Source organism: Perissodus microlepis, chromosome 12 (assembly GCF_051167445.1).
Source record: "Perissodus microlepis isolate ML-2025 ecotype Zambia chromosome 12, ASM5116744v1, whole genome shotgun sequence".
Taxonomy (NCBI): Eukaryota; Metazoa; Chordata; class Actinopteri; order Cichliformes; family Cichlidae; genus Perissodus; species Perissodus microlepis.
In genome coordinates this window covers 11,337,858-11,361,537 of record NC_140472.1, presented here as the reverse complement: position 1 = coordinate 11,361,537, position 23,680 = coordinate 11,337,858, and the positions used below count along the sequence as shown (strand labels likewise).

Here is a 23,680-nt window from a genome sequence, read left to right as displayed (position 1 = left end):
TGGTTACTGTGAGATTTTAGCTTGAGATAAAGAGTACTTTTCAAAATATATACATCTATTGAGCCACATTCAGACCATTTTTTGGGACATTGAAATCTGAAGCAAGGTTGGATCCTGAATATCTCATTAACTTTTAAAGATGATAATACTGAATGAAAACGTGGATGAAAGAAAATGGATCAACGCATCATTTTCAAAAAACTATATTTTGCAAAGTATTTAATATATGAAGCAAGAATTTCACAGGAATCATTATATATTTCCAAACTTTGTACCATGTATTTTTTATGCAAATCAGATCCAGTCGAGCAGAAGGCCCGCACTGATTTTAAATGGAATGACCCATATGGGAGTCTGACTCTAATATTTGGACCCAGTCTCAAGTGTACCCCGAAGGGTTTTGGCGCTTCTGTTTGGTAGTTTCAAAACCAAGAAAGAGTTTAAAAAAAGACTACACCTAGAACTAAGTACTCATCCAATCATGTAATACAGCAATGACTTGTGAGCAGGTAAAGTATTTTTGTATTAGCTGTATCTGATGTGAAACCATTGCAAGACTCTCACTTTAACATAATGATCGCTAAAGGCAGAAAACAAATGGAGTTTCCATTATAGACTGCATATAAAAGATGGTCGTAGCCAAGCTGCAATTTGTGACACCACCCCAGAGCAAAAAGAGAGGCCTTAAATATTTATTATGTTACTGCTGTGAATGTAATGTAATGTTAAGAAAATATTCTGAACTTGAACATATAACCAGAACATTTACAAGAATAGTGTTGTTGTTTTTTTGTTGTTGTTGTTTTTTAATGACTTGAATATGTTCAGTCTTCTTGGTCTAAAGTGATCCATCCACCTACTATCAAAGGCAATACAAATGGTTTACGATGCCAGAATTAAATGCCCCTGCCCTTCCCAGCAACCTGGATATAGGCTCACTCTCGGTCCACTTATGAAGCCTCAATCTCAGCATTTTGGTCGTTGCCATTTTGATAGTTTGCAACCACAAGTGAGCAGCTGACTGAAAACTGAGAGACACTGCACGCTCACGTGGCAGAAAATTGTCAGTCACAAAGAAGCATTTGATTTGCAGGAAGAACTACTGACTTAGGAATTGTATAAATGCTGGAGGCTATGAATTCAATGAAAGATAAAGAGCATTCAGAAGGTTCTCCGAGGAACTGTTGTTTACTCGCACCATCATCTTAAAATACGAGGAGGCCAGCGTCAAACTAACATCTATGTGTTTTTTTCCCAGTTCTGCTTCCACAACCGCTATGATGTGTCAGAAATTCCTCTGTACATGTGAAACAAGCCACCACGCTAGAATTATGACCTCAAGGCATTGTGTTGGTTTTGAAACATCAAGCTGTCTGCTCAGTCACTGCTTCGTGGGCGCTCTGACCAAATTAAACAGGAAACGGCCCTCCCCGAGCCTCACGGCTGGCAGGCCTTACCATTAAAAACTGATCTGTGATGACGCTGATTTCAATGATGAAACTAAGAAGAAATATGGTGCTTCCACCCCCAACAGGAATGCAAAATGAGGCTTTACACCTCTGTGTTAGCAACCTTTTCCCCCTACAGCAAGCTACAGGGCGTGTTTTTTGTAATATAAATAATTCAGGCATTCCACTTTGAGTTTGCCTTAGGACCAACAAACCATGACCCTAATCATGAAAGCAGGCTGTTAAAAGCACGATCCGTGATTCACATGTCAACAACGGTGTCGCCATGCTGCCTGAATTTAAAACACAGGATTGGAACATGTCCTTCCTGTCTTATCAATAAAACATTTGTGTCTCGTGTAATAAACTTACAGATCTGGAAGTTGTGCAACAAAGCTGTGCTTGCATGAGTGGAAACTAACAAGTACAGTGATGTGACAGACAACTTTGTTAGCTTCAAAAGTTCTTCTTTATTTAGGCACTGGCTGAAAATGACAAAGAAAAGTCACAAAATAATACACTTTATTAATGGGAACACATAACACTACAAAACATTATCACAGTTCTGTACCATACTGAAATGTAACAGGACTTTTTTTTGATGTGACTGAGATGACAACATAATTACACATACAGTAAGCAATAGAACAAGAACACATAATTATCTGATCAAATAAACGCAAACAGAAAAAAATAATCACTTGAAGAGGTTTTTCATACTGTCAGTGAGATAGAATCTAGCTTTTTTTTTTCTTTTAAATATACAACAACGCAAACATAACTTCATTTAGTTCGGATCATAAATGACGACTGTTCTGAGCTCCCGAAGGCAGGTTTACATTTCCAGGAGCTTTATGTCACATGACACGATTCCTAGAGAGCCCTGAGTTTTCTTCCTTCATGTGTTTGGCTTAATTCTGAGGATTGAAAACGCACAGACGATGGTGCACACACACACACACACTTAATAGTATAAAAGTAAAACAAATGAATCACAGTCTTATAAATATAACAAAACAAAACAGAATTTCTGGTAAAGCTGCAAAGCCGTGATAACACCGTAAACGTTTCTGACAGCAAATGATTCGAAATAATGTAAATAATGTCACAAATGTTATGAATTTCTCAGTACTGAGATGGCATCACTGTGAATGCGTTACATTTTTTAACTGTTATGCATCCATTTCACTGTGATCCAAGCATTAATGCCACAAGTCTAAATACAGATAGATTTTTTTGTTGGGTTCTGTTAATCTAACATTGAAGATATTCGATTTTGCAGCTTGACCAGAAATGTAAAACCGAAGCGTCACAGGAGTTGTGGAGTATTTCTGACATGAGGAGGTATGTATGTATTAGGGGTGCAACAATACTCGTATCGATATTGAACCGTTCGATACAGTGCTTTCGGTTCGGTACGCATATGTATCGAACAATACAAAATGTTTAATTTATTTTATCAACTTTCCTTCTGACGATGCTGTCTGTGTTGAGCGCTCAGTGGATCTACGCTTGACAGTGCAGCCTAGGCGGAGTAGTCGAACGCAGATTCACTGAGCGCAGGGCAAGCTAGCAAGACAGAAGCTAAGCTCGTTGCAACATGGCAAATTGAACCTCCCCCACCCTCATTCAGATCTGGCGTTTGGAACTATTTTCGTTTTCATGTGACGTATGACCCTGAAGGTAAGCGCGTCATGGACAAAAGTAAAACAGTATGTTGGATGTGCCACGCAATTCTCAATTACATTGGTGGGAACTAGTGCGTTAGCGCAGTTTGCTCGTTAACGTGTTGGCAGTCCAGCCCCACGCACGGGGCGATCCGCGGTAGGAGATTTGCCGTGTTGTGGCATTAACGTCATTTCAGATTAAAGCTGACCGCACTAGTGGGAACACAACGAATATGACTGCACATTTACGCCGACATCATCCTAGTGCAAAGACAAGTGGAAGCAGACAAAAACAACAAGCACTCATGCTACAAACTTTACCCGAGTCATTTAGACAGCCGTTAGCACATGATTCTCCTTATGGGGACCTGATATGTTTAATATGCTGCTGAGAATATAGCCCAGAAGAAGCGTATAGTATAGCTTTTATTTTGGAAAGAGCCATTTCTCTGTAATAAACTCTCTTTTCCAAAGATGAGTGATTCCTCAATCAGATAGATTTATTTTTTTAATTACTTTGTTGTTTCAGCAACATTAAATTTAAAAACTGTACGTTTGAGTTAAAATATATATTTATAATTTTAATAAATTACAAATTAAAAAGGCATGAACATTTTTTTTGTATCGAAAAAATATCGAACCGTGACACCAAAGTATCGAACTGAACCGAACCGTGAATTTTGTGTATCGTTGCACCCCTAGTATGTATGTATGTATGTATGAGTCATGTAGAGTGCTATCTGAGCATTTACAAGGTAGATTAAAGTGGCTTTACAGTGACTGATCTAACAAAAAATGTGTTTGTTTGAAATCTTCTCCAACAATCGGCATCTTGAACAGCAATAATTTAAGGGACTGTTTCAAAATTACCATCAAAACCAATTCCCCTTTTGGTGCGATCTCTTCCAAGATACTGCGTGAGTGGGAATGAAATAGTGCTGATTCTCGAGAACATTTAATGCACGAATACCCGAGATTACGGTTAAGGACCTAAATGATTTAAACACTGATGTGTCGTACCAGAATAAGTGAAATGAACTGTCTCTGTTAGATAACACAAACACAAATATCTGTAAAACAACTTTGAAAATATTCAAAGGGATCACATTTTATGGCACCGTTTCCTAAGTGCAAATGATCAAAGAAAGGCAACAGGGGCAGACACGCGCACAGAAGTAAGCAAGTACAGTATGAATAGTTAATCTCTGTACTGTAAGTGGTATTGCTGCAGTCACCCAGTGATTTCAAACCCATTACCAGGAAATCTGGAAATTACTGGATATCAAAAGCACTTTAAAACTAAATCTTACATAAAAAAGGGTGTAGTTATGACAGTTACAACTTCTTCGCTCAAACTGCTGTATTATAATTAGTAAGGGGTTCTTAGAGCACTGAGTGATCTGACGAGGGGGTGACGGTAGTGGGCTGCAAGTTTATGAATGTGCAGTCGTGTTGGGTCAAGAGGAAGCGCGTCTCTGCTGCTGAAGCCCTGCTCTGGCTTTCTGCTTGTCGTACTTGACCGAGATAATAAGGAACACCAGCAATGTGACGCCCTGGATCCCCGCCAAGAGGAAGAAGTAGTAATGCAGAGAGCAGTCATTGATATTACCTGCAAGAGAACAAAATAAGGACATGTTATTAATAGAATATGTGAGAGTTTAGCCGAGAATGTGCACGATGAAACTGGCATTCATGTAACTCTTAAAAAGTTGGGAGCTGCATGAAGGAAAAAAAAAAAAAAGAAAGAAGACAAATATGGAAATCTGGAGAACAAAAGCATTGCAACATATTCAGAGGGTGACAGCAGGAGGGTTCTTTGTCACAAAGTACTTCTCCACGTTAAAAGAATACCAAAGGCAAAGGTAAATGGCCACGAGCTTGCAACTGTGTCAGGTTGCTGTGTGTTCAGCAGACATAAAAGGGGTGCTTGAAGTGAGCATGTTAAGGAAACACGATTCTGTCAGGAATTAGGATGGAGCGGGTGAGTGGGGGGGCTGAGGGCTTGTTACTTCTCATTTCACCATTGTGAAATCTTGTGAAAGTGAAGACAATTGACCCCACACTTCAGCGCTGATAAAGGAAAGCGGTATTGAAGCAACAGAGCAATGCAAGCCCTCAGCTATGATTCCAGCCCAGGAGTCTTTCATTGGCATTAAAGCGATTTTTGTTCCTGGTGGGACTGGGATGTGATTAAAGAAAAGAGAAAAAAAAGAAAAGGTGGAAAAAATAAACTGATGCTTCCACTGTGATCTGTGGGACTTTCTTTTCTATTTTGGAGCCAGGAAGAGAAGACAAAAAGACAAAGCAGAGGGTTGCAGAAGACAAAGAGGAAGCAGTGATGGTATTTGCCGACATTCCCTGCCCATTTATTCCTAATGGATTTGGCAAATCCAGCCCGACATCAGCCAACTTTGACTGTCTTAGCATTTGCTACACTGTTGGCTGAAGTGGCCGTTCTCATTCAGCGACAAAGCTCGAGAGGACAGCTTAAAACAAATCCTGTTTTGGTCATGCTAGGGGTTTACATGAAGGGCAAAGCCGATACAGTTGGTTTCGCTGGTCAAGTATGGTGACAATTGGATTGGCATTAAAGCAGCTTTTTGTACAAATGACCGTGCGAGACAGATCAATTGACTTTCAGCCAACAGCATGAGACGATGCTGTGAACTACTCTGCTGGACACGGAGGGATTTTTAGGCTATTATTATTATTATCTATAAATATGGAAATGTGAAGCCCAGAGTAATCTGACGGAGAAGCAGGCTTGATTTTAATTAGATAAGCGTCTGAATTAAGTCAAGTTCTGTGTACTCACGTGGAGTCTAATTATACCTGTCAGTTTAAAGTTAACAGGCCCCTAGGTTAAGGTAGTATATGGTATACAGCATATGGTCTAAGATTTTTCATTTATTTCATTCTTTTACTTTTCTAATGATTTCACTGAGCGATTAAGAAACATGAACAGTGTGCTGCGGGCATGCACTCACTTACTGAATCACTGAGATTACGTTTAAAGTCAGCAGTTCTAACACACAGTGAGGTTGAGCCTTTAGTCTAAACACAAACAACAATACAAACATACACAGAGAATACAGAATGTGTAGTTCACAGTATGTTGCTTTAAACTGTCTTTTTTGTACAATATTAGGATGATGACTGAAAATAAGAAGAAATGTAACAAGGACCTTTAATCACATGAGGTTCATTAGAATATTAAACACAGACATATTAAACAAAATCAGGTAAATCTAATTTTAATACCACACAAATATTTGACTTTTTAATCAATTATTGAAGATGTCATTCTCCTTCTCTACCTTAGCTATCATAAATGTTAGGGACTTTGGCCATAACCACTTGCATGTGTGCTCTGTGATATTACCACGGACCTCAAATATCAACGTGTGTCAAACGGACCAGACCTCTGTATTGAAAATCATATGAAAGCTGGGTTTAAGACTGTGACCCAGACACCAAACCAGAGTTTTCACTTGAAGAGTTAACAATTTCCACGGCTGTCACAGTCAGAGCCTTTTCCTTTTCTCTATCACTCATATCGTTGCCCCATGAATTCAGCCGCCACGTTGAGGTTGACGTATTGTGGCATCTGAGGGAAGATATTAAGCGGAAAGAAACCTAACTGTGGTGCATGCCAACGTAAGACAGCTCACAATGCTTTGTTTACCCATTCTACTTGCTAGATTCACAGACTCCCTGTGACTCCACTCCACAAACTGAAATTCAAGTTGAAGGTTGCACTGGAGGAGATCCAGCGCACGTTACCAAGGCACAAGTGCAAGACGACAGAACAGAACTTACAGTGATCTCCAAAGAACAGCTACACTGAAGGCAGTCCAGAGACACTCGGCGAGTGAGCTGCCAAATTTAAATCAGGTGAGGTTTTAAGGGTGGATCGCACAGTGCGTTCCAGGCGACTGAGTGACTGCTGAATGTTCTGCACCAACTAAAATGCTGTCGTGCTTACACAGCCAGTTAAATGGCTGTGTAACTTTTCTAGAAATCATTGAAAATTAGCACTCTTCCTATAAGGATGTTCATTGATTTCAGCCTGGCCTCAAGTCTTAGATCAACTGCCGTCGGTCCTTACTGCTCACTAAAAATGTAAAAAAAAATAGAAATAAATCAAAGAAGGGATTATGGAGGACAGGCAGTCAAACATATGGGTGCTTTGAGAATACTGGAGGGCAAGATGACTTAACAAATGCACACATAAATCTGTCCATCTGACCCGCCATAATTTATAAATAATAATGAACAAATGAACAGCTGTGACTTACAAAAAAATGCCAGTTTTACATAAAAGGGTTTTTACAGAAAAGCCACAACTCACTGCAGAGGTGCGATCCACAGCTTCAAGTTCCTTCTAATCAAAGAGCAGAATTTGTGGCAGAGCTCATCAGATCACACCGTGCACATTGTGCAAATACAGATGGCCATATTCCCACTCGCTGTGCTGTACGCACGTTCTTGTGGATAATTAGACATTAAGGCGAACAAAGCAGCGCTGCTACGATAGGATACATCCCTCAGGAGCGACTCCTCGTCAATGCCCTGTGCACTGGGCTGTTTCTATAGCTTGAAACCTTTGATCAAGGAACAAAGACGCAGCTGATGACTTTGACCCGGGCTGAAGTTTTAGCTTATTTTGTGATGTCATCTTAATCTGGTCAAGGGTGTAAATTGTGAGAAATAGATCAAAAACCAAGACAGTGTTTAAATAATTCATGAAGATGAAAAAACAATGTGTTTGACAGCAGGGCATGAAAGGAGAGGGGTTAGCGCGGTGAAGGTACTTAGATTTTCAATTGATAATTCACAGATGGTAAACAAAGAAGAGTCTGCTGCGGTAGTCTTAATTCACAAAGCAGTATCACATAAAGTAATATAGCATACAAATGATGTATGGGAACACATATACATGCTCAATAGTAATAACAAGAGTGTTTACTAAAATATGACCCATTTAATGAAGGATATAGACCATAGAAAAATAAGTGCAAGGTCTACAGAAACATATTCAACAACCTCTGAGTTTGCTCTCGGGTGCTCGGCCTGCAACAAACCAAGATTTTACTAAAGTTTCCTTCAATTTAAAGTAAAAAAAAAAAATCAAAAAACCAAACCCTTAAAGTAGCTTTAATAATATTCTAACAGATGACTGGATCACAAACTTTGTTCTAGTTCTAATCTACCTCTTAACTACCAGAATGAAAACTGCTGCTGGTAAAAAAGTAACATCCAATTTTTTGGAGCAGTACTGAAAACAGTGCAAGGTTTTGATGCAACCTATTGTTTTCGAACATATGTTTACGGTTTTCAAAGTATTTAATCAATTGTTGGGAGAAAAAATATGCCCAAAAGTTCTCCCATTGAAATGGATGGGAGGGCTAGAATGTGCCAACTGAATGACAGCTTGGAAGAAGCTGCAAAATTCTTAAAATGTGCTTTAACCATCAATTTATCACCAAATTGAGGTGAACTCAGTTTTCTTTTAAATGATATCTTCTTTATACCCAATACAGTATTTTTATCTGTAGGCATCTAAGAGGATTGCCATCTACTTGCCCACTAAAGGTCAATCATAATTTTTCATCTTTTGTCTCACTCTGAGCACATTTTTAACACTAATCAAAAAATCAAGCACAACTTTGTCCAAGGAGATTGCTATCCTATTTTTACCCTAGTGTGACTGAACCAAAGCACGAGGGCACAGGTGTGTGTTGGCTTTTAAAATTAAAGCCCTTGGATTATTACTGGAAATGCAGTATGCTTTAAAATCTGCTAAGTTTTCAATATAAAAGCACTCACTGGCTAACAAGCACTTTGCTACTGGGATTTTTTTATGTTTACTTCAACAAATTTCACTTGCTGACTCCAAATCTGAAAAATGTTTTCATCTCAAACATCACGTTTTTTAAGTTATAGTATTCCAAATGTTGGACAAATAAGATGAACGGACAGAAACGGCGATGCATTTCAGCATTTAAGAACAAACTCTGATCTCCCGAAAAGTGAAGCCAAAATTAAGGAAGGTGTTTTTGTTGGTCCTGAAATCCCTGAACTGATACTTGACAATAACTTCCAAAGGACACTGATGCTAACTGAAGCAGCACATTGTGAATCATTCACACAGGTTATCCAGAGTTTTCTTGGAAATCAAAGAGCAGAAAATGATGCTGAGGTTGTGGAAACATGCTGAAAGTACACCAGCTAAAAAAATGTCACTGAAGATGCACTTTTCACATTCTCATCTCAACTTTTTCCCCCACAAAATCTGGGAGATGTCAGCGGTGAAAACAGGGAAAGATTTTATCAAGATATAAAAAGTGACGGAAAATTGGTATCAAGGAAAATTTAATCTAAGCATCACGTGTCACCACTGTTGTTTCTTGGATGTGCAGTACAAGTGCAAAAGCAAGTGCCTCAAACATTTTTGAGCTGATCTTGTTTTATTTGAGCTGCCAGAAATATGCTTAGACACAGATCTCATATAATATCAGTGTAATAAATAGATAAACTGGTATAAAGTTCCTAGTAGCAAACAAAAAATGTGTTTTGTAGTATTTATAGCCTGAGTTTCAAAAGTCTTGTGGTAATTATAGGCATAAAAACATCCAATTACTTACTGGCAAATGCTTTGACCCTTCAGCTTTTTTTTGCCAATCTTTTAAGCTACAAGCAACAATCAGCAAAGTCCGACAGCCAGCAACACTAAAGACTCTAGAGGCGTCTAACGGGAACCATCAGTTTCTTAATGGAGGAAGGAAAAAAAAAAACCTTAAACCCTAACCTGCACCACACAATGCAACAGAACAGGCAGGAGCAACAACCCCACTTCATAAAAATCCCATTGTTTAGCTAAATCTTAAATTACATTCAAGCTCCACCCCTCTCCAGGGCCCACTTGGCTGCAAAGCACTTTTGAAAAATATAAAAAACTAATTACAGCAGCACAAGACCAAACAAGGACATACTTAGAAAAAGCATGCATTAATAAAGCTGATAAACATTTGACAGATGTATGAAAATTAAATTCAAAGCGAGGTAGTGAGGGGAGAAAAAGAGTAGTACTGCTGATACACTTGTTACTAAAATGTTGCCATGTTTAGAGGATCTGTTTGGCAGCTCTGAGTTAGTAAATTTCAAGGTTGTGATTAGACTGAATGCCGCAAACAGGAGGGGTCACCCATCCAATACTGGAGCGTTGTAAACTTGTGGGATAATTTACCTGCAAGTGGGCTTGAGGAGACCATGTGAGTCGAAATGAAATGGGTCAATATCAATTTAATGTTTGAAAATGGATCAATTGATCCAGACCTTCGGTATTATAACCCAACATTTTAATGCTCCAGTGACTTCAATGCCATCTTCAGCCTGAGAATGAAATCGGGTGAAAGAATCGATGCATGTTTGCTTCAGCAATAAATATTATTTTCTGCAGCTCTCTGCCAGCTTGGAAGACTTCATGATTGATCCTGAGGTTTTTAAAATGCTACAACAGGCTAACCATATGTATGTGCCCCCTATTACTTCTGGCGTGTATACAGACCTGCACAGTCCTTTCAGACAGAGTTTATGTTAAATTCTACAGATCTGACACTAGAGGCTTCTATTAACACCCTGACATTTCACGCAGCCCGGCCCAACAGGATGTGCGAACGTCAGCTCGCTGTGAATATCGGAACATGTGCCAGACATCTGACATAACATCAGCCAGGACTTGAATGCCGGTAAAAGAAAAGGCCATTTCCGGTCACATGACTACAGAAATTCACAAAAACCATTCACTAACAGTGAATAAAACCTACACAAAAGTGAAGGGGAATTAAATGCAAGCGCCATTATCTAAAGACAAAAGCCTTCTCTTGTGTAAAGGATAATATTGCATAGAGCGTAAAGGCTGATGCTTGACTGACTTAGCCTGAGAATAAAAGTAGCTGCAGTGTTTTTAAACCAGACCTATAAAAATACCAATGAGAGAATGTGATGGATGACTACTCAACCAGATGTAACTACGGTGGAATACAATTTGTTGTGAGATTTAAGGGATCAATAATTTCAACACGAGCTTGAAATGTTTCAAGTTTGAGAGCTAAAATGTTGCATAAAGCACTCCGCGGACCACTGCCGTGTCCTTCAGTTGCGCACACACAGGGTCATTCACCCCAAGAACAAGAGCAGGTTTTGTACCCATCTAAATATACCAGACATAAGGATTATCACACACAGAAAACAAACAAACAAAGAAGAACATCTAAAAACTAAAGACTCATCTGCAGTGGCATTGACGTTTGAGCTGCACAAGTGAAGAGAAGCTCACTCAGCAAAATAGGTCATAACTGGGCAGAAAATTAAAAAGATAATAGAAAATTTTCAATGACTGGCTCTTTGCTGACTCTGTCCAAATGAGGCAGGCTCCGTGAGGAAAAATGTTGCCCATCCCAGGGTTGGAGCATGCAGATTCCTTCTTAAGATGAGCAATAGAATGACTTGCATATCATTTAAGCCATTTAAATCTTGGACGAGTGCTATTACTATCTCTGTGATGCAGAAAATTACTGGAAATAAAAAGGGAACTACACCACTATTCAAAAAACAAATATAATTTAAAATTTTAAAACCATACGCTTACAGTGTTGTCAGAAAGTCCTTTGTAAACACATTTTACTTGCTAATTGTATTTTAGTGATGAAAAAGAGGCTTATGTGCTCCCTTAGTTTCTAAGACTTTTAAACAATAACTGACCAGTAAATGGACTGGTTTATATATAGTGCCTTTCTACTCAAGTTGTCCCCTTCCCACTACAAGTCTTATTTACCCTTAAACATTTATTCATACAGTGCTATGGCGAGGTGCACTGTTCCATCATTCACACTCAGGCATCAGGTGCAAGTTGGGGGTCAATATCTTGCCTGAGAATATTCCGATCGGTGAGTGGTAGTCGACCCCTTCTAACATCTGAGCCACGGGCACCTCTGGTAACGCTAGTAGCTGGGCTAAACACACTCTGGCCTGATGACCACCATCCATGTTCAGTGCAATTACCGCTTAAACAAAACATTTTCGGGATCACAGCTTACACACATTTACTTTGTAGCACACTGCCAAAATCATAAGAAGTCCCTGATGAGATAAAGAAGGGACATAAAAGACAATCATCTGGAAAGGGTTACAAAGCTATTTAGGAGGCTCTCAAACTCCACAGCCCAACGACCCACAGCAACAAAGATTACTGGAACAAGAGCGAACAGCAGGAATTGCCAAACCTCTTAAAACTTCCCAAGAGCAAGTCTCAACAGATGCAAGAAATGACAAGTGTCTGTCACCTCAACACATGTCTATTTTTGACTCCACTAACCAAAACACACAGGGCAAAAATGATGCTCTTGTGCTTACAGAAATATTGTGATGGCACATCACAACCAAAAGCAATAATTGGATTTCACAAATGCTTCTATAATATGTTTCAAACCCATTTCAATGTGAGAATTAAGGAGTTGCAAACAGATATATCATTTAACCACAGTTACAAGTAATATTCTGAGTACCACAGTCTTTCTGTTTCAGGTGATGGTAACAGGGGTGCACAATGAGATTTAGGTGCAAGTTTGCGAACCTTTTGTCACAATGCAAATGTGTCCACACATTCATACTGGATACACTATTTTTCTGGCATGCATTCTCACATAAGAAGCTGTGTTTACGCAGGTTTAACCTTTAGTTTAAAAAAAAAAAAAAAAAAAAGTGATACAGTTTAGTTTAGGGGGAAAAAAAAGAAGTAAATATGAGGTTGAATACTTTGTTATGCTACTGCCGTGTGCAGTTATATTACAGCCACTGTACCTTCTTAGTTAAAGCTTTAAGTGTCTAATTAATGGTCATCTAAGGTTTTGGTACCTTCTTTGATCTCCTCTTTTAAAAATGTGAAAACACAAATCAGCCATGATCTTCCCTGACTTCTTTACCAAACCGAAAGTTTGAATCTCAAAAACGAGAAAGCTGAATTCTATCCATGACATTTTACCTACACTGACTAACAGAGGCTTGTGCAGAGAAGGGGGATGATAGAGCTACAGCATGACAGGAGGGCTGAGCATCTACCAGTGTGATGCCAAACTAGCAGCGCCATCTCCATGTAATGCTCGAGGGACAGCTTTACTTAAGAGGAACAGGCCTATGTAATCAGACCCCCAGCCTGTGATTAATACTGCTATCTGTCTTCAGGCCTGTGCAGGTCAGTACAGCTCGGCACAGCTCACCCAAGATGCTGTTTACCGCACGCCATGTTGCCCGCAGCCATGGAAATAAGCTGAATCTTTTCCACGTAGAGAGCCAGGAGATGTGGAAAAAAGCTAGCATCCAACAAAATGTGAAAAACAGCCACAATAACAAACAGCATAAACCCTGACTGTACGTAATGCCTAAGCTTTGTGCCGTATGTCTTTAATCAGTGGCCAGGAGGATGTTTTGTTCCATTTCTGCAGTTCACCTTCTTTTTTGGAAAGCAAAGGGAGTCTTACGGGCAGAACAACTTTAGCTTACCTTCCCCTCGAGTTATGCATGGCTGAGCAAAGGATGGATATATGAGGCATGCAAAGCATTGTCTAGTGCTAACATCATCAGAAGTACCTCCCTACCTGTCGGTACACTGTATTAATGAGCTATTAGGTGTTTGTGGATAAACAATTTACAGTGTTGGCTTATTTACCGCATGCTCAGGGAAAAGTGCATCTGGGTGGGGAGCCTCTACTCGCTGGGAGTCCATCCATCTGCTGCCACCACCACGCTATTCATTCTAGCACTCGGACTGATTTACACAAACCTTTTGTCGTTAGTCTGACATGTCTATTTATAATGTGAAACACTCTTAAAACAAGAGACCTGTGCAGGGTGTTGCCCCCCTCCTTTCTGTGTATAATTTACAAAGTCTTTAAGTGGATTTTAAATTAGCTCAAGCTTTTGAACATTCTTAAGGTATGTTCCTGGAAGATTAATTTCAGGCAGTCTGAATCGATGCCTCTCTTGTGGTTTTATACCTAAAGTCGATGTGGGAATACAATAGTATGTGGTCTAGCACTGGGTACCTAAAAGGATGCTTGACAAAAGAGGTGACAGGTGACTTACGGATAGCGCTGAGAATCACGTCACTACTGTGTGTTTTGATAATGATGAAGTGATGAGAACAGGTTGAAAAGAAAACCAGCTTTTATTTCAAGTTTAAGCACAAGTGCTTGAAGTCTTCGCCTTTGTGGTAGCTTCACCTACACCAGATGGTTCCAGGACCACATTTTTTAATAATACAAAAACACGCACAGACATATGTGTGCGCTTACACTTCCACAAACATACAGGTGCACGCACATACGTGCTATCAGCTTCAGTCGAGTTCAAGTCTACCTCTTGATCACGGTACGTGTGACGTACCTGCCAAATTGGAATTATCATAAGCGAAAATATCTCTTACCAAAGTCTCTATGGGATGACATCCAGCCAATTGACTTGAGGGAGACAATAGCCAGCAATCCGGAGCCCACAAAGGATCCAATGCCAGAGAAGAAAAAGAAAAGCCCCATGATGGCACTCTGCATGGACTTGGGGGCTGCAGAATAGGCAAACTCCAGGCCTGCAATAAAGATGAAAACACATACGTAGAAATATATATGATTAAATGTTAATGTAACGCAGCTTTATAGTTTATATGGTACAACATGTAATGAAATATGACAAAAGCTGCCACTGATGATGTAATGTAACTTGGAATTCACTGCTACTTAGACACAGGATTTACCTAAACACGTTCTGAATAAATCCAAGTCTGAGATACTGAAGCAACAAGGTAACATAATTTACTTGGATACGAGCGGTGTGATAAATAATAATATGTGGAAATCTAAGTCTTTCCCGACTAAGATTAATGCTTCTTCACTTTCAATGTCATCTTCCGATGCATCTCTGGACCACTTTAAATTACATTTGGGGAAATGGGCAAACTTGCACGGAAGCAAATATGGCAAGCAGGATTGGTAGAGAAAACAATATTGTGTTGGTATGTCTAACAAAAAACTGTTCTTTTTAAAAGATAGTCCCCAGATTTCAGATCATTTCAATTGAATGTCCTTCCTCAGAGATCCCAGAATATTGCACAGTTTGTGCAAAACCCAGAGACAGCCTCTTGGTTTTAGACACACGGTTTTCTGGATTGTAAACTGTGGTAACGCCACTGATATAACAGCTTATCTGACTCACGATCATTACAATTTACATGTTATTGCCCATAAAAGTAACCAGTACCCACTAGGTGATCAATGTGTTTAGGTTTAATCAAAGATCAATACTGTAGGAAGAGTAGTGATTTTTGTTACTTCTAGTGGACAGACAGACAACTAAAAACATCAGGCATGCTGGTGTACATTTTATGGGCGGAGTAACATTTCAATCCCAACTCTTTGCGTATTTATCCATCTGTGTAAAATAATTTTGTTTTTGTTTTTTGGGTGGGTTTTGTTGACTGTTCACATGTTAATTGCAAAAGAATTCCTTGGCAGCTCATTTCCTATTGTGGCACTGGACTGTGGTGTTTGTAAGTACTAAATAATTTGTGGAAGACAAATTATTCAGTATTTACTGTGTGATGGAAAAAAAACAGACTGGAGGGGAAAAAAAGAGCAAGAAACTTTCGAGAAAGAGACAGGAGTATGGGGAGAAATCTGTGTGTCCTCTGCCTAAAACATTCTGTCTTGCTGCAAGCTGACATTGATAATTTCATGGCACCTCAAACATAGGAGCCCCTATAGCTACATCTGTCAGAAGAGATTAGGGACTTGTGCTTATGTGTGCCTTTTAACATCCTTGGAGGGTAACATTGTGCAAATTAACATGATGAACAGTTTCTTGACAGATACCTGCGATAGTTCTAAGAAAGAAAGAAAGAAAGAAAGAAAGAAAGAAAGAAAGAAAGAAAGAAAGAAAGAAAGAAAGAAAGAAAGAAAGAAAGAAAGAAAGAAAGAAAGAAAGAAAGAAAGACTGCAGAGGGATCCTTTTAGAATAAAAAGGCAAAGATAGATGTGGCAAACATTATCACTGGGTATGCATGAAAATAACCTATATAACCTAAATGCCTCACCTGCTTTCAGGGAGTGTTGAATGACAAGTTTAATTTTAATAAGGAACACAAAAACACTCAGAAGGGGAATACATATGTACATATCTAATGTATGCATTGTTTTCTATTCCCAAGGTCAGAGGTTTTTTTATGGTTTAGAAAGTAACATAAGCCTTCTACTTTTTTCGTAAGAAAAAAAACATGTTTAAAAATACTGCGGGCACTATTTTCTTTTCTTTTACGAGAGGGTTTTGCATTTTCTTGTCACCTTAAAGCAGACGAACTTGAGTGGCATATGTGGAAAGCATTACCCATTGCCGTACAAGACTGGGGACTGCAGTCAGAAAGTTTGATAGCACCAGAGGTTTTACACAGATTTATTCAAACAGAAGATGAGTAAGGGGAAATATTCCTCTTTACCAGACACATGCCACAATTCTGTCAGACATTTTGTCTTGAACTAAGCCCTGTGGGATGGAGAGAGAGAGGGGAGAGCAAGTATATTTTAAGGATCCCTATAGCTTTGTCAAATCTCGGATTTGACTTTCATAGGGACTCTCTTTACGCAAGTTCCAGTGTTTTATAGAAGCCTTATGGATTTCCGCTCAAGGGTTGTATAATACCCAAGCTCATTAAACACATTTCAGTTTCCAGAGATTTTTAAAGATGACAAATGTTTTCTGAGGGAACTGGACTGACCAGATATTCCTTCAAGTCCTAAATATTAATGGTCTCATTTTCACTCTTAAGTAAGAAATAAAGAATGTACTACACCGAGACCACACAATACGTTGTAGGACATTTCATAGTAGTAGGAGAATGACTCAATCATGCCTAGAGGGATTAACAAAGTTGAATCACTAAGATAATTTGATGCCCGAGGCAATGACTGCAAGAGAAAGTAAGCAAAAGAAATACAGATTCCAATTAGATAGATAAGCAGAATGCGAGGTATATTGCCCTATTTTGTATGTCTGCATGCTAAAGGATAAAAATGGCCCACAGCTGCTACTCCGTTCAACGCAAAACAACTTCATAAAGAATTTCACATTTAGTGCATTTCTTACAAACACAAACAGCATTAAAGCAAATCCCCACATTATTGTATTACTGGGGCAATATGCTCTCCCCAAAGCTGTTAATGAAAAGGCATTTACTCTTCACACCAGGGCTCGCGAGAAATGAGAGTCATTTCATTTCTTGCGAGCCCTGGTGTGAAGTTTCTTACCGAGCAGTTTTGAGCCGATACCTGGAAAATGATCACGAACAAGACTGTAGCTGTTGTTTGAACTCTGACCCGCCTTAATCCAATGCAATTCTTTTCTTTTTCATCGCTTTTGCAAACATAAATGACAGGAAATGTATTTCTCTGAGAAAAATAAATAAATAAATGAAACACTTGAAATTTGAAGCAAAAAAATTTTGCGGGGAGAAAAAAATACGGTTGAATTGTTTTCTTAGAATCGTCTTGTCTCGACTAAATAATGTTCACAAACAATCTCAGCCATTGTAACATTTTCTACGCTGACAAAGAGGAATGTAATTACAAAGCCTTACCAGTATTAGTTTAACGTATTTGCTGCTTCTTACTGGACAAATGTTAGAGCTGGATGAAAAATTAAGAGCCTATTTAAAATATTACAAATTAGAGGTGCAAATATTACTCTGATTTAATGTGAAAAGCAATCCACGCTACAGATACTACACGACAGACCCAGTGAGATAACCTGTTATACTATGTCATCTTAAATGTAAATGAATGTAAATCTGCAGTAAAATCCTTTTAAAAGTGCAATTTGATAAGAAGAAATCTTAATAGGATGTTTAAGAGCCGTTTTCTGCTTCTTTGGTGTATGTACGCAGATGTAAATGTCAGATCTATCAAACTGCTGGACTGATAATTAAACTTTCATTTGCTATGGTGTAACACGTCCTTATTAACAGCGTGTCAGCTGTGAAAGCTAACTAAGTGAATACGTGTCAGTGCAATTTGTTAGTATTATCTCTCTTGAGCCGTCCCTTGTTTGTAGAAGGAAAAAGGTCCAATGTAAGAGTCATTGCATATGATGGCGCATATCTAAAAATGTCAGCTTACCACACTATTAAACATTAAAGGTGAAAGCTTTATATCACGCTCCCCCTTGCACTGCAATTACAAATATAACCTTGGGGCTAATCGTGTATATACAGTATCTGTACCTTTATGCATCTCGCCATCTCCTCTATCTGTTTCAAGAGCACTGGACGTAAAATGAAAGCTTTGCTTTTTCCTCCCTGTTTGTTAAAAAACAGTTACTGTAGCCACACCTTATTTGGAAAATGCTCCGTTACTTAACAATGTCTTGCAGTAGTGTGATAAAATCGGGATAATCAATTATCAATTGATGTTGTGGGCTATTTACTCTGGAGTATGGACTGCAACCCACAAACACATTAAGCTGGTGCCGGATGGCAATAAATCAAACAAATTGTTCAAAAAGGATTTACACATTAGTCTTCACTGCATTGTGCTTACAGGAATAGGCACAATGGGTTTTAGCCCCCAATCTATTCTAAATGTTCAAAGGGAAAAGCTGATCAACTCAAAGTACAAGTCTCTTACTCTGGAGAAGGATGTGACATTTTACCATTTGTCTGAGTCATCATGTTTACCTGATCGCACTATTAAATGAAAGTGTTTAGCATTTATTTGAAAACTTCACAGAGGATGTCAACTGGCTGTACCTGCAATGCTGGCAAATATTTCGCTGATTCCAATCAGCACGTACTGAGGGATCTGCCACCATATGGCCAAATCTGCCGCGTGGTAGATGACGCTCCCAAGCATCTGGTCAATGGTACCATTGGATTTGACGATCTCCAGGCGCTTTGTCTCCAAAATACCTGATGGGGTGGACCCAGAAAACAGTGCAAGGAAGAACAATTAACTAAGGGGAAAGCAAAAATAAAAAGACCTAAAATTTATTACACACACACCATATATATTTAGCATGGGTAATTTGAAAAGGCTTACATATTGTGGAAAGGATACTTTAAAGTTCGTGACACCAACATACAGCAAGAAGCTGCCAGACTTAGAGTTTTCAACACTGAACAGTCCATTAAGGATTTAGCTAATTTTAAGGCTAGCCTACACTTCATTAAGATCACATCTGCACGCTTCTATATTCTGGCAGCTGGTAATGGGACGGTGCAGATGATTCAATAATAAGAACCAGGCAGTTGTCATCAACTGCCGCTGCTTCCTAAAAGCTTTATTCGATAGCTATTATCATGTAACCAGCGGCTATTTCCAGATAACTCCCAGAGACAGCCTCCTATCATAACTGCACTTAATGCTATATTTGAGAGGAGTTGTAGCCTTGTAATCCGGATATCCTATAATACCAGCTGTCCATCTCGAACAGCACGGCCACTGAGCTGCCCCAAGCAAGTCGCACTCTATAAACGCACACATCTCTGCTCCCCCCCACCCACCCTAACTAAATATCACACAACAGACAACCCAGCATGATCCCTGGAAACTCTGCTCCAGCTTTTCTGGAAAAAAAAAAAAAAAAAAAAAAAGGAGAAAGAGGGCGAGAAAGAGTGAGAGAGAGAAATGCTTTGGATGCAATAGCCATTGAGCTTTAACCAAATGAGATCAGACATAAAGTGAGAAAAGTGAGACAGCATGCTAAAAAACAAACAAACAAAAAAACAACAGAAAAAACAATGTCAGCATAGTTTTTGAGAGCTGGTCAGCATGTGGCCAAAGTCTGGGAGTGTTGTACATAAATGATCAGAAACAGTCCACTGTCTACTTAGCAGCATGCCTTCAGTAGTCCCTTTTCACTGCATGGGTAGTCCACCTGTCCTTGTACCATGTGTGTCAGCACAAACAGCTTCACCGTGTAAAATACTGCTGCACCAATCCAGACAAATACACAACAAGATGAAAGAGATGCTACCGCCGAGGAGCAGCGGTGTGGCGTGCCGGCAGTGTCATGTGTGACAACTATCTAGTCTGTGGATAAAAGGTGCCACACTTGAACATTCACAGCTATCCATCTGTCAGTCTTTGAACTTCATGATTTTAGCTTTTGGACCGCTACAGATAAGCACCGAGTAAAGTCAACTTAGAATGCAGCTCGAAATGTAATAACAGTGTAAGGCAGCTCCCAGGAGTCAGTGTGCGTAACTGAACGAATGTGAATCGAGTCAGTTCTGGGGATAAACGGTGCACAGGCTCTGCAAATTACTGCTGTCTGAATAATTATTCAAATAAGCTGCAGATGCAATATCATTATACTGCATCTCAGTAATTCACTTTACAAAGCATATTACTGTAAAACTTTGACAGGGTCCTCCGATTTGTCTCCTGGAATCCAGGTCAGAAATTTGTCGCACACGAGTTGTGTACTCATCTGTCCAATTCCCACACCATAAACACATTCTCTCCACTCCCAGAACTCAAAACAGCCTTCTGCAATATTCTGAGTTTATTTTGCCTGAATTTAACTGCAAGTGCTGCACTTTATTTCAGTAAGTCGAATGGAAAAGCAAACAGCTAACCAGCTTTGGAACATGAAAATGAAAATATTAGAAGGACCTTTACTTGTCAGAAACCTCACATCCTCTGATATTTAAACTGAAAAATAAACACTACAGATTTGGTTAATAATCATTCTACCGCATCAGGTTGATTGAAAAAGATTTGTTTGATGGTCTTACTCTGCCAAGACTAGAACATTTGAGGACTCTGCAGTCTTCTTTTTACACTCACTGTTTTGATGAAGTGAGCTTTAATTTATTAAGTTGCTGGGTTTTGGGGGTTTGTTGTGTTTTTTACACATTCTGCTATCAGATGACCATAAAGGAGCAAGAATGAACAAGTTTATCATATACGTGGAGATAAGATCAGTTTGTAAAAACAGATGTAAAACATACCATAAAATAATCGTGACCTAATGTTATGACACTTTGGTTGTGTTTTGTTGAAAACTATAGAATGGGCTTGCTTGTGCTATATAAGGATACAAAGCATGCTTGTCATGGAAACTGTTGTTAAGACATTTGACTACGAACTCAAAAATGAAATGAAATGAGATGAAAGAATGGCCAGTTCTACAGAGATTCCCTCACAATTATCCCCAACAACTGCTGTTTATTTTCATTAAGTGCATTATTCCCCATCTATAAAATCACACTAGTCAATATCTAAGGATCACTAATAGTAAAATATGTTCATTTTGCACATTTGCATTTCTGTGTAAGAAAAAGTGGAGCGTTTGTGGAATACAATGTAGACTGATTCTCAGGAGTGTTGCTGATTGGCTTTCTTCCTGCCTTCATGCTCGAAACATTTTAGCCTGGATGCATCAGTGCAGCAGCAACCACTGACAGGCCTGGCTGAAGCTTTCGAAAACAATCTACAGACTGGAAAAGAACACGACTGAGCACGGCTGGTGCAGTCACACAGGACTAAAAAGTTAGATGCCACAGCGCTCTCTATAAGCTACTGAGTGACGGGGGACAATATCTGCTGCTTTTCTTTTGCCAGATGGAAAGTCGTGGGATTCCGGAATAGACTATAAATCTGTGACAAACCATCTTTCGAGTCCCACATAAAGCAACACCAGAATAGCAATAAAAAAAAAAAAAAAAAAACACGTTCAGTGACCATATTCAAGTCATGTCGGTGAAGCGGTTACCAAAAGTAATGAAAATAGAGATGAAGTAGATGTGGCACTGGAACTGCTGATTGTATGTTCCATCTGCCACAGAAAATGACACCCAACTTTGCCTTTTTTCCTTTGTTGTGTTTGTCCTATTTAAGTGACATGTACAGAGAACTCAGCTGCGGGTGCACTCACCCGCTGCCACGGCCGAGCACATGACAAAGAACATCCCTACTGCGATCCTTTTCAGGGAGGAGGGCAGCAGGCCGCGCCGTTTCAGGATTGGGTCCACCACTTTGTCCTTCAGGGGAATCAGCATGATAATGAGCACTGCGTCAAACATGGTGAGCCAAGCAGGCGGGAAGCGGAACGTCATCTGGGGAATCCAGGGGGAGAAACATGGGATGAAAGAGAACAAAAGGCAAAAAAGTATGAAAACTACACAGTTCGCCAAATGTTTGCATTCACTGGAGTCTGTGCATCCTTCAGACTTGATACTGCTCTGGCACCCCCAGGTGGTCGAAAGCAAAACATGAAGCAATTTAAAAAACAAAACAAAACATAAATAGCATCTATAGTAATGCAAGCAGGCAGTCAATACCGAATAAATATTCAGCTTATTATTCACAGCCGTAGCAGCAGCAGCACTAGTATTAATAGGATTCATAAGTTCTCTTTTTTACATTCCAATCTATTAAAGCTTAAATGTGAGACAAAATTGACAAAACTGATTCTGAATTATCACGATAAAGTATAATCTTTGGAAGGAATAATTGCACTGTGTAAACAGACTGGATGACATATCAATCAAACAGAAAATCCACTATTGGAAGTTGAGGCAATATCTCACTGACTGAGTAGTGTAACAGTGCAGACTGCTGGAGCAGAGTTTTTTGTTTGTTTTTTTGTTTTGTTTTGTGCAATTCAAATTCCAAGTGCCATCTGAGCTCCTGATGTGTCTCTGGTTTAACACTTCTGATAGGATCATTTATTCTCAAATTGAATTTCCATTTCTTAGAGCGACCGCTGGCAATCTGTACGCAGCTCCTTAGAGAGTGTTTTTCTCTCTTGTTTGTATATTATCATATTCAAAATGATAGGAAGTGCTAAATGAGACTTCTTCTTTGCCAAGCCAAGGCTGGCATGAATGACTGAGGTGTCTCAGCAGGCCCAAATCTCACAAATCTCAGTGTTTTTTTTGTTTTCTTCCCCACTTCCCCAAAAGAAAACCACACATACACACTGTATACTGATTTAGCAATTTGGGAAATGATAAAGACTTATTGCAAGATTTATATTTTCTGCTGCTCTTTATCTTGAGAAAAATTGGATAGTGCCACCATTTAGGGATCAAAAAGTATCCCATAAAAATATGGTTGCACATGGCAGGTTATGAGCATTTTAGCCATTATTTCCCTAGACCACCTTTAGATGAGCGTGAAAGGAGACTTATTGAAGCATGCTTTTAATATATGCAATAATATTACATTTGTAATATGTATTCATTTGTGTCTGTTAAAAGGTAAAAGTTGGCTTGGGGTTAATGTGGGAGTCACGAAAGCAGTAAAATTACACTATTAGGTGTTTGTGAACACATTACATCCAATTATAATTTCAATAAAAATGCTTTGTTTTTCAGCTACAAGTACTGTTACATTTAAGGAGAGGAAGAGCCTTTAATCTTTCATAAATGATAGTATAGGATTCTTTTATCACATGCTGTCATGAGGCACAGTAGATATACAACGTGGCTGTTTCTGAGAGCGCACAACTGTGTGAATT

At 39.1% G+C, this 23,680-nt stretch overlaps 1 protein-coding gene across 2 annotated transcripts in view; it reads right to left on the bottom strand.

Annotated features, from left to right (window-relative positions):
• Positions 1 to 1,864: 1,864 nt before the first annotated feature.
• Positions 1,865 to 23,680, bottom strand: part of slc15a4 (solute carrier family 15 member 4) — a 29,845-nt gene continuing 8,029 nt past the window's right edge. The window contains exons 6-9 of one of the 2 annotated variants that reach the window (XM_084946963.1): positions 22,094 to 22,274; positions 18,963 to 19,121; positions 14,601 to 14,759; positions 1,865 to 4,724 (exon numbers count right to left, since the gene is read on the bottom strand). In XM_084946963.1, coding sequence (XP_084803089.1) covers positions 4,573 to 4,724; positions 14,601 to 14,759; positions 18,963 to 19,121; positions 22,094 to 22,274 — 651 coding nt within the window. In that variant the 3' untranslated portion in view covers positions 1,865 to 4,572. The remainder of the gene's footprint in view (positions 4,725 to 14,600; positions 14,760 to 18,962; positions 19,122 to 22,093; positions 22,275 to 23,680) is intronic. The other variant, XM_084946962.1, reaches the window with a different exon arrangement.